Source organism: Galendromus occidentalis, unplaced genomic scaffold, assembly GCF_000255335.2.
Source record: "Galendromus occidentalis unplaced genomic scaffold, Mocc_1.1 scf7180000075629, whole genome shotgun sequence".
In the NCBI taxonomy this organism is placed as follows: Eukaryota; Metazoa; Arthropoda; class Arachnida; order Mesostigmata; family Phytoseiidae; genus Galendromus; species Galendromus occidentalis.
Genome location: NW_003803619.1, coordinates 163,331 through 174,828, shown reverse-complemented (window position 1 = coordinate 174,828; position 11,498 = coordinate 163,331). Strand labels below are relative to the sequence as shown.

The following is an 11,498-nucleotide window of genomic DNA, read 5'->3' as shown; positions in this document are numbered from 1 at the left end:
CTCGCTCTTTGGGATACGGATTTTGGGACAATTCCGAACGGCCTGAACTCGCTTGAGCTGGGCACCTCTTGTCTACCCTGCGCACGGCTCTTCGACAGACATCTGCGGATTTGAATTTGGCGCCGACATTGGGCGAGTCAACATGGCGGCCTTGTAGTCGGAGGAATACTGAGAGGTGAGTTTCCATGTTCCCGGCCGAATGACGTGAATCCCGTGCACTCGTGCTAGGCGACGAGTGGAAAGTCGACGAACCGGTGGGAAGAGTCCCTCAGGGTATCAGAGATGACATCCCAAAGCTCGCTGACATCAAAGTACACCACCGGCGCGGAGTACAGTCTGACTTCGGATAAATGTCCGGTGGTTTTGGAACTTGGGAGAGCGTACACAAAATGCGGTTTCGCCAGAGAACCCAGTCCGAGAGCGATTATCCCGTCAAAAGTGGACAACCATGAGATCTACTCGTACAGCCACTCAAGCGAGTTGCCCCATTTGCTGCAAGATTTTCTTTACGCTATTTATTACAAACATTTATGCACCAACCCCAAAGATCGTCGCCTGGTGGTGGTCGAGTCCCTCATGGTTCCGCTCGAATTCAAAGACACTCTCGCAACGGTCCTCTACGAACACTTCGAGGTGCCGGCGATCGTGTTCGTTCCCTCCCACCTCTGCACCCTCTACACGCTGCGATTGAACACCGCGCTCGTGGTGGACGTCGGATTCAAGTGGACATCCGTACTGCCCGTCATCGAGGGAGTATGCAACCTCGCAGCCTACAAGGATATACCACTCGGCTCGAATGAAATCCACAGAAGACTAGAGAAATTCCTGTTGAAATTCGGGAGCGTTCGATGCCCAGACGGGCAGACCCGGTTCTTAGGAGAAGTGAATCCGGAAATACTTTCCAATGAAGATATCGTGGAAGACATCAAAGTTCGAACATGTTTCGTTACACCCCGGGAACGCCATCTCCAAGCGCAAGGGTTCGAAGAAGCCTTCTGCGAAGGACGTCAGCTCGAGCTTCCAACTCCATCGAACGTTCAATACCCACTCGAAGGCGACAAGGTGTTGGAAATCCCCGGCACCCTGCGGGAGTATGCTCCCGAATGCCTATTCGAAATCGATAACGAGATGGAATCTGTAGCTACACAAGTAATTGATGCGTTGCTGTTGTGTAATCGCGACTCGCGGAAAGTACTCGCTGAAAACATCGTGATTGTCGGAGGCACAGCCATGATTCCCGGCTTCAGGAGACGCCTCAAGGAAGAACTCATGGCCCTGCTTGAGCTACCTCAGTATAAGAAGCACCTGTACATAGACAAGTTCATGTTCCATTCAACTCCCTGCTGTTCGAACATCGCTTCGTGGCTGGGAGGGTCATTATACGGCTCAACCGATTACGTCGGTTCTCAAGCATTCACGAAGGAGCAGTTCCTGGAGAATAAGAAGCACATACCCGACTGGATGGATCAGAAATGGAAGAAGGACTCGGTCCCCGGACTTTAATTCGACCGCTTTTCAATATGGAGCTATGGAGAGAGAAAACCGGCCGATCCGCTTGTTTTTTATTTATTTATCTAATAAAGCCTGTTGACTCGGAAGGAGCTACGGTTGTGATTGATCGAATTTCCTCTCGCTCCGCATTCTAGCCTCGGTTTCGGATTCCCTACTGACGAAACGGACGGAAACTCAAGGTCGGGATCCTCCTCGTCGACGTTCAGTAAAGTCCTCGGAATGAGCACCACTTCGAAAATAGTTCTTGCCGCGTCCGCCGCCGGCTCGCTAGGGGTCGTACTCTACGTACATCTTCAACAAGAGAGAGAGAGGTTCGTTGTGATTCCGTACCTGCCTCTTCGATTGGCGAAACGAGGAATCCGTGAGGAAACCGGGCAGAACGAACCTGAGCAATCGACGTTATTTCAGGGATCAGCTGAAGCAGGGCATAATTCGCGATGTGGATCGACAGCATCGTCGACAGATTCAGAACGTAGCAACCCTCCAGAAGCAGATCGACTTGACAAAACATCTCAAGCAGCTCGAAGCAGATGAAATCAAGGACCCGTGAGCGGATGGGTTCCTCCGGAGCTGTCAGTCTTGTATATACGTATTTTTTCGAATGAAATAGATCACACTGTTGATTGCATTGACCGATACTTCTTATCCCTCACTACCGCCCCCTCCCTCTGAGAGGCAGGTCAGGCGAGACAGGAGACTTCTCCGAGAGATTTCACTCGTACTTTATTGAATCGCAACGAAATATACATCATGTGATACACAATCCTTCGATCCACATACATCTGAACACGGACACACACTCACCTGTCGTAAATCTGAAATCGGCACTCCCGATTGTTGAAGTGACCGATAAAGTGTACACCATTGATATCCATTATTCTCTAGCTATATGATTCCGGATTCCCTATTTGAACCACTTCTCTAGTAACAGCCAATCTATAAACTCTCAAGCTCTGATTCGATCAAGGGTCTCCGCGATTCACCTTTATCATTTATTTATACCTACTCTCATAGATATTCTGTCTGCTCACGGCATGATTGATTGCCTTTTCTGAGAGGTCCGAGTTTCACGGGTTCGCGTCCTCAGATCCTCCCGCTGGGCATCGTAAGCGGTTTGTTGGAATCGGCTTCTAAACAAGTTGTAGCTCATCTTTCGTTTCCGGCCTCGGAAGACCTCCATAGCACCCTTCGGAATTCGCCTCCCCTGATCCGTCGATGGAAGAATATATAATGATATACTTTTGTAACAACATAGTGACTATTCGATTTGGTTGATGTTGAGTGCGTCTTTCAGCATAAAGTCCCGCAGAGCCCACAGCGCGTTGACGGTACTGCCATGACGCCCTGCTCCGTTAGCAAGCCAGTGCATCGGAAGCTGATGGGGATTCTGGATGACCGTGTTATCCCGGGTCGCTTTGAGCTGCTGATCCCAATTCGAAACCGTTTTCTGATCGTGGTTCAGACCTTCAATATATTTGATGTAGGCGTACGTATGGAGTAACTTGTGGGGTTTCGGAGGTGGCGCCACGAACATGGGCTCAGCTGGTCGAGGAGCTGTCGAAACTTGGATTGACGGACCTGAGGAATCGACAGGTGAGGGCTTTAATCTATGATTCAGCGCCGATCACTTCGAGATAGATAATGTGGATACTGTAGTCAGACTCGCCCGAGAGTGAGACTATCTTCTCTTGAGGAAGCTCTGAAACACTCAGCGGGATGTTCATTCCTAAGGAAAAGACACTCACCATGCGCTTGGCCGTTATGCATGGGCGTGAATTGAGGGGAGGGACTCTGTGGGTAGGCATGGCCATGTCCCATATGATAAGTATGTCCATGAGGGTGGGGCGTAGCCGGGTGGGGTTGGCCAGGTGCGCCCTGAGAATAGTAGGGCATTCCATGCATGGGCGATGCAGGAGCTGGCATGGGACCTGTAGGACGGCAAAGGTGAGCGGGAAAGGATTTCAACAACCGTTAGAATCATGAACAACCTCTGAACACACTTCTAATTCCGCTGAATCGAATGACGGAGAGTTAGTATTAGACAGTGAGTAGAAAGGACTGGGGAACAATTGTTTGGGTGGAAGTCAGTCGCTCGATTTCGATTGTAGGTACACGCGGGCAGATACCGCGGGTCTTCATCGAATGCTCACCTGGAGTCTGGGGCTGGATCATCTGCGGATGATGGGGACTGCTCGAATGATGGGGGTGCGCTTGAGGAGTCGTGGATGCGGGCGGTCGTCTAGTGCAAAAATTCCTCGTCTTTTGTTCAGGAAGAATCGTACGCTGTGAGGTTTTTACATGCACGTCTTTGACGTGTTTGAGGAGCTTTGGGATCGTGTTGAACGGAGGCTGGCATTTCTTCACACGACTGCACATCATCCAACGACATTGGAAGTTCACGCTCTCGTTGAGCTTGATGAATGTTTGATGAACATGTCCCGACGGATCGTGGGTCAAATGATGGGTAAGGTCTTCGAGTTCCTCGAACTGATAGTCGCAATTATCCCAATGGCATTCATGGACCTTAAGCAGATCGTTACTGCTTCTGGAACAAAGGGGAAAGTTTTAAAATACGTTTCACCACATACTCGATTAATTCTCGGAGGAAACGTTTGCGCGGGACACGTACCGTTCCGTATAAGCGATGCTGTTGTTGGCGTTGAACATTTCGGCATGCTTGATTTTGTTCAACTCGTTTTGTTTAGATGCCTTTTCCTCATAGATGGCTTTGGAGCCGGCGGGGAGATCTTTCCATTCTTGGCCGCAAAGTCTCGAAAGATCTCCAAACGATAAATCTGGATGCTCGATTTGGATCTGTTTTCGACGTTCGGTAGAGTAGACGATGTAACCACTGATTCTCATCGGTTTGACTTTATTTGCCGGCTTCTGTTTGGACGACAGTGGCGTGGAGAGCGACACTGAATGATTGCTGGTTTCGTCACGAGAAAAGTCGTTGCTGTCATCGTTATCGCTCTGAGCGACGGCGGGTGTTTTCGTCACGAAAGGAAAATCTTCTCGAGCTAATTTGGGTGCTTGCTTGAGAATGTAGATCTCGTCAACTTGCACCGCGTCGGAGTGAAGAATTTTCCTGAGGCCGTGCTCGTGTCTCGTGATGACTTTTTCGCTTTCATTGTACGTATTCTCACAAATGTAAATATCTTGCTCGGTGAGCTCGGTGGGACGAACTGAAACAGTTCATCTTTAGCGTCATCGGCTCTACTAGAGTTAATGCGATTGATGAAGAGGAGGATAAGGGAGCGGGCGCGGTAAACTCACTGGTCATGTACTCGCTGAGATCCATGACGTGACATCGGCTGGTGATCGCTAGCAAGGGGTTCGTGTCTTCGATCGAGGACAGAAACACTTCCTGACGGAAATACTGGCGGCCTGGGGCGGCGCCAGAACTATGGATTTCTTGTGGTGTAACGAACCAAGGTCCGTGGAAGAAACCTTTACCCTGTTTATCGGTCCACATCTTCTCGATGCGCGCCATCAGGTTAGTGGTTTCTGTCCGAACGTACACGCAATCACCGGTCCGATAAGTCCCACCGGAAAATGTAATTTGCTCGAAATACGTGTTCTCGTTGTCGTCTCCTGACGGGGTCGGCAGCATGACATCCTGTGAGGGAGAAGAGAAAAATTTATTATCCCTGTCGCCGGTTCGTGGTAGCGATTCCAACTCAATGGAGAGCGATAGTCGGATAGTCTACGACACTCACGGGCATGACCCTGTCGCAGGGACGATACTCGTCCTGTTGTGGCAAAGCTGGCATTATAAGTTCCTTGTCATCGATCCTGTTGTCTTTATCGTCGGCTTTGCCGTCGTCTTCAGAATCCTTTTTGCGGAAAATGGACGGTACTCGGATCGCTTCCAAAGGTTTTTCTCTAGGAATGTATTTGACTTTTTCGTTTTGAGCCCAAACTTTGATCTTCTGGAATCGCTTCATCTTTGGGAAGTACTTGGACTCGCATACGAATACGTCTCTTTCGTTGAAGCCCTCCGGTCTCTCGGAGAAGAAGTCGCGGACAAACATGACGTAACATTTGCCCATGACCTCAGCCAACAGAGTATTGGTGTGGCTGTCGCTTCGGAAAACCTCTTTGTGGTAAAACTTCCTGGAGGCCAGGTGAAACGTCTCGTGGGGCCGATAGAACCAGGTCCCGAAGAGCCATTGAACACCTTTCTCATCCGTGTACAGTTTCTCGATCATGGTAACGTGCGGTTCCATGCCCTTCTCACGGGGCTGCACGTACACGTAATCTCCCACACACACTTTCATTCCACCGATCTCCATCTGCTGTACTCCGTTATCGTGTGCTTCAACCTTGATTTCCTTCGTCACCTCATGGTCGGTCGCATCGAGTACCGTCTTTTCCGCTTTGGTTTTGTCTGTAATACGGAGTCGATTCCATTAGAGATTTTCCCTTCACGATTGGGTATCGCACGAAGGGGGAATGGTCCCCGCACGAATCTATCGAAGTAGATGAGAGGAACGAAAAAAAAAGATGGTTCAGGAGGAATCTTACCGATTTCATCGATTAAATCGTTTTCTGTGTAGGCAGCCGCGGGCGATTCGAATCTGTTCGAGCACAGCTCATCCCGGTATTTGATGAAGTACGTCTGTAGCTCAATCGAATCTTTCCAGACGGCGGAGTCTATTTTGGCAGCCTTCCGAGCACGACGGAAAAATGTGAACATGTCCTGCTGGAAGATGTCTAGCCTGCGATAATAGCCACGATCCATGGCTCTCTTGATGAGGTCTAGGTTGAGAACTTTTGCACCTTCCTCTTCAGCAGCCGCCACGAATTCTGGTGTTTCGCTCAGCTCGACAAGGCTGTCCGTATAACAACGGCCACGGTCGTTCTGATGATTATATGTTGACGTGAATAGATTGTTTAGGAGTTCTTGAACAACACCTTTGACATCCGGGACTCCATCCTCGAGGTCCGCAGCCCCAAGTTCCAACTTTGTCTGAAGCGCTACTTTACGCAACAACAAGGCGTCTTTGTAAAGCTGCGAATCAGGTTCGTTGTAGGTGCAGGCGTTATCGAACATCAGCAAGAGATCTTGAAGGATGTCGTCGAGGGTTTCGTAGGAGTTTTTGCCGAGTTTCTGTTTTATGATCTCCAAGTCGATCGGTTCCTTGATGACATCATAGTATTCAGGATAATCTTGTTTTGACGGTAATTTGTTGAAGATTCGACTTATGTTCCGACCTTTGTTGTCGATGTAATTCGACATTTTGTCCAGAAGAGCCTGCAGCTTGCATTTGCTTGCTTTGTGCTTGGGCACGGATCTCTTCCCCGGGGAGGCTGGTGTGGGCGTCTCGGGGGGTGGGACATACGGTCCCAACTCTTCGATCCTCGCTTGTAATACCTGCTCGAGGGTGTTGGCATCTTGGAAGATCTGTGAGTTTTCCTCGTTATAGGTTCGACAGTTTTCGAACATTTGGCGGAAGTCTGCCACGCACTGTTCAGGGTTCTGGTAACGAAGGTTGCGGATCCGTTCGTAAATTAGCTGCATATCGATGGGTTTGTGGATGACTTCGTAATAATCAGGATATTCCTGTGGATCGGGTTTTTTCAGGAACGGGTCGATCAGCGTGCGACCATCCTCCTCATGATTCATGAGAGCTTTGTAGATGGCGTTGAGTCTCGTTTTCAGAGGATGTTCGTTAGCTCTCTGCTTCCGACAACCCTTAATCACGAGCTCAAGCCGTTCGTGATCCTCATCGGTCGCTCTCGGGACTTTCATTTCTAGAACGTTTGGGTTCGCATCCTGAAGTCCTTTCACCTTCGCATGAACAACTCTCAACAGAGTGGCGGCGTCTTGGAACACTTTCGAGTCGGGCCTGTTGAACACTTTGGCGTTCTTGAAAATCAGCTCCACATCGGCAACAACGTCCTTCACGAAACGGTATTTGTTCTTCAGGAGATTCGTCACAACCTTTCGGAACGACATGGGTTTGGAGATTTCCGCGTGGTAATCAGGCGAGGTTTTCTTGCTCGGGATCCGCATGAACTGATCCGACATGACGTTGGCGCTCGAAGAAGCGCCGGGTGGCTGATACATCCGTAGACTGGTAATCAGGTCCCAAATGAGATTTGCATCGACCGTGAGCGAATCTTCTTCGTCGTCATCGTCGTCCTCTTCTTTCACGGTGGTGTGATCCACCGAGTTCGGTTTCACTTTAGGTTTCCTCCCCCGTTTTTTCGGGGTCAGGATTTCCTGACGACTCGCATCGTCATCCTCTTCAACCTCCATGTCTCCCTCGTCGTCGTCCTCGACGTCCTGCTCGTCATCGTTGTCGTCCTCCTCATCAGCGTCGGCATCGCTGTCCTCGATATTCGCTAGATCTTCAACCAAAGCGTGAGCGGCTCGCAGGATACTCTTGCGACCGCGTTTGAAAGGAACAGCCTTCCGATTTTCGATCTCGAAACGCCTCCCTTTGACGAGCTTCTGAATGAAGGCAGCGTCGCGATAGATATCCGAACCGGGCTCGTTGTAAGTTTTGGCATTCTTGCACATTAGTACAACGTCTTTCTCGAGTTCTGAGAGCGAGGAGTAATTGTCTTCTTGAATGTTCTGCGCGATCGTTCGCAAATCGATCGGTTCCTTGATCACCTGGTAGTAGTCCGGGTAATCTCTCTTCGACGGAAGAATTTTGAAAACGTCCGCGACGTCGCGGCCCTCGTCTTGAGCGTTGACCACCGTCGCGAACAGCTCGGCCAGCTGATCGTTCAGATCAACTGTCTCGTCGTTGTCACCGTCGGACGGCGCGACGCTCTCACTGCGTTCTTCTTTCAGCAAGACCTCGAAATGATTCGAGATTTCGACGGCATCCGCGTATTCTTGACTGTCTTTTTTATAGTAGGTCTTCGCGTTTTCCACCATCAGCTGGATATCTTGAGCGAACTCATCCACCGTGTTGTACTCATCGCTGCGGATCTTCTGTTGAATTCTGCTGAAGTCGATCGGATCCTTGATCACGTCGGTGTAGTTCGGCGCGGTGCGCTTCTTCGGCAGTCGCATGAAGGAATCAATGTAAAATCTGGAAGGACGATCGAAATTTGACAAGTTCACCCTTCGCCATGAGACCCGGGTGCGTACGTCTCATGTGAGATCTAGTGGAGAATGCATGGAGTCGAAGAGGGCACAAACCTATCGTCTTCCTCGCATCTGAGGTCCTTGATTGCGTCGGCGAATCCCAGAAGAACTTCGGTGATCTCGGCTCCCTGTCTCCGTCGTTTGGAAAGACGCACAGGCGTGATGACTTCGTCCTCATCGTCAACGTGAGGCGCCCGACGCTTCGGAGCCATGGTGACGACCTTCTCTGCCTGACTTCTGAGTCACCAGCTGGAAGGGAAAAGAGGCATTGAAAAATACCGCGTAGAAACTCGAAACCGTGGCTCAAAGAGACTCTTCATGAGAGCATCATTCGCGCGGTTGAGAAGGCTCTCCTTCCCAGGGGTGTCATCAGACCAACATCTCGAAACACTCAATCCATTTCGCCCGCAGTCCAATGTCCGACTCAAGATCCACATCGCTTACATTCCCCTCCTCCCGAGTGATGGAGAATCACCGGCGTCCGCCGGAGCAGCGAGAGTCGTTTCGGTAAGAAACCGAGATAATTTATTGAGCTTGGAAGACACACTTATATTTGCGACTCGAGTTCGGGATGCATCCCGTAAAATAAAGCTCTATTGCCCAAGGAGAGCATAATAACATCAGGTCACTTCGTGAAGATAAGTCCTTTCATCAAATCGAACGAATTCCCGTCCGGTTGCAGCCGAATGAGCTCTCCGTTGTTTTTTTTCGCGAGGAGGAATCCGAGTTCGTCCACCGATTGGATCACCGCGCGTTCTCCGACAGCTTCGACGAATACTTCCTCCCCGGAATGAAGCCAATTCGCGTGATACTCCGTCAGGACCTTCTGCGGATCCCGCTCGTACAGATCGAGGAGGCGTTCGAGTTCCGTGAGCATCGAAGCGATCAGTCTTTCGACAGAGAGTTCGGTGCTTCGTGCGAGCTCATGGATGCATTTGATCGGTTTGCTGTTGGAGATATTCACTCCGCAGCCGATGTAGCACGTGTAGCCATTATTATTCACCGTACACGTGCAGAGAATTCCTCCGATTTTCGCGTCTCGTTTGTAGTATACATCGTTTGGCCATTTGATTGAGACCTCCAACAGAGGATGGATTGAGCGGATAGCTCGAACGATACTGAGAGCGGCTATGTGCTGAAGAAACGAGAATTTCCCTGAGATCTTTTGCCCTTTGGCTAAATGCAATACAACGGAGAACATCGCGCAGCCGGGCGGACTGATCCACGAGTTCCGTCCTCTGGCGACGGGAGTCATCTGTCGAGACGCAACAGCTACCGCGCCGTGAACCGTATCTATAGTTTTGATAGACACCATCGTCGTCGACGCGTTCTCAATGTAGAGAACCGTCCGGCCGATTTCCCGCGTTTTCAAAAACAAGAAGTACTCCTCCGTGTTGAATTTCTGTCGTTCCGGCCGCGAGAGTCGAATCGGGGTGAATGTTGGGTTGATGGGCTCGTCAGAAATCCGGAATTCTTCGTGAGACTGAGTGCCGTTGAAAAATGAGTCCACTCGCTTATCCGAGATGAGATATCCCTCAGTTTTGGATACGGCGTTATTTTCGTTCTCACACGACACTCCGAGTCTCTCGAAAGCATCTTGGATGTTGGCCTCCTTGTTATCTTCCAAAAGCTCGACTTTCGACAAGTCCACACCGTCGATGGCAGCTGGTCTTTTGACAACGACCGATCCGCCGATGTTGATGAAGTTGCTGATGTTGTTCTTGAGTTTGGGAGAGCATTGGTCCTCTTTGAGGTCGGCTAGGTACAGCAAACGGCAATTGTCCACCCACACTTCCGATTCGAGTTCTGTTTTCGACGTAGCATAGACCAGATATAAATTCGTATTCACGATACGTTCGATTCGGCTTTTCCAGGTGTCGGCCTCTTCTCCAAAAACCAGGATATTCGGAGGTTTGATCGAGTTCCTAGCCATCACGTTCAGCACACGTTGATTCCAGAATCGTTTGCACTCGGAAGAGCTCTGGTTCCTCAGAAAACCGAGCATCGACCGCGGATGGAGGCAGTTTGTTTTGGCGGCAATAGTCCGCGATGCCACCAATGACACACCAGCCTGGACCGATCGGTCGACTTGGAGGCGGTTTCGCTGTACTCGCACGGTTTTCGTGACGCACTCCGTGACCGTTGCGATGCCCAAACCTCCGGAATAACCTTCAGTGCGAGCACTTGGAGTAAACAGACGCCGAATATCTTCCCCCTCTCAGAACATGGATGATTACACAACGTCGACAGGTCGCCACAGCGCCAACCCGAAAACCTGGGAAGTATTCCAGCGGAACGACGGCTCACCTCAGTCGGTCCGATGGTTTGAAGAACCTCAGAGAAACTACACAATGAATGAATCCTCGACAATATGACTCACTTCACAAAAACCGGTGACTACCCTTAGCGTCGTCGCCGTTCTTTCGTATTCAGAATCTAACGATGTTTTCGGCAGCAAGAGGAAGCTTGGCCTCTTCTGTAGCAGACGACGCCAGATCGGCGCGAAAATTCGAAAAGCCCGACTCCTCAGTTCAGTTCAATTTCCTTGACTCGTTACCGAGCGCTCATCGCCGTTCCGGAGGATCCGCGAATAGATATCAGAGGTCATGAGGATCTCCGCGCACCAAGGAGTAGGAGTCTCGTCGCACTGCCACAGAAGTCGGATGCGATTGCAAAGTTTTTAAATCAGCGCTTCGGATGCGGTCCCCTCTCTCTTGGCTGTGGGCGGAGGCTTCCGCGAGCTCAGGAATCAGGAATTCTCGATTTGGCTCCTGTCCCGGTGTTTTTTTTAATTATTGCTACAGCGAGCGCCCTCGTTTCGAGCATTCCATCTCAACGAGAACGACATTCATCAGCGTTGAACCGGGACTGGTCGATC

The 11,498-nt window shown here is 50.3% G+C and overlaps 3 protein-coding genes across 3 annotated transcripts; 1 reads left to right on the top strand and 2 right to left on the bottom strand.

The window, feature by feature from the left end:
* The first annotated feature begins 137 nt into the window (after positions 1–137).
* Arp10 (Actin-related protein 10) lies at positions 138–1,601 on the top strand. The gene has a single exon (XM_003737861.2). The coding sequence runs from the start codon at positions 283–285 to the stop codon at positions 1,501–1,503; it is 1,221 nt and encodes a 406-aa protein (XP_003737909.1). The 5' UTR covers positions 138–282; the 3' UTR covers positions 1,504–1,601.
* A 1,169-nt stretch (positions 1,602–2,770) lies between these two features.
* polybromo (protein) lies at positions 2,771–8,832 on the bottom strand. Its single transcript, XM_029112411.1, has 8 exons — positions 8,675–8,832; positions 6,040–8,564; positions 5,232–5,902; positions 4,789–5,131; positions 4,142–4,697; positions 3,663–4,057; positions 3,258–3,440; positions 2,771–3,090 (listed from the first exon to the last, which is right to left on the bottom strand). The coding sequence occupies exons 1-8, from the start codon at positions 8,830–8,832 to the stop codon at positions 2,771–2,773; spliced, it is 5,151 nt and encodes a 1,716-aa protein (XP_028968244.1).
* Positions 8,833–9,157: 325 nt separating this feature from the next.
* On the bottom strand, positions 9,158–10,780 carry Hcs (holocarboxylase synthetase-like protein). The gene has a single exon (XM_018640773.1). The coding sequence runs from the start codon at positions 10,623–10,625 to the stop codon at positions 9,246–9,248; it is 1,380 nt and encodes a 459-aa protein (XP_018496289.1). The 5' UTR covers positions 10,626–10,780; the 3' UTR covers positions 9,158–9,245.
* Positions 10,781–11,498: the final 718 nt, after the last annotated feature.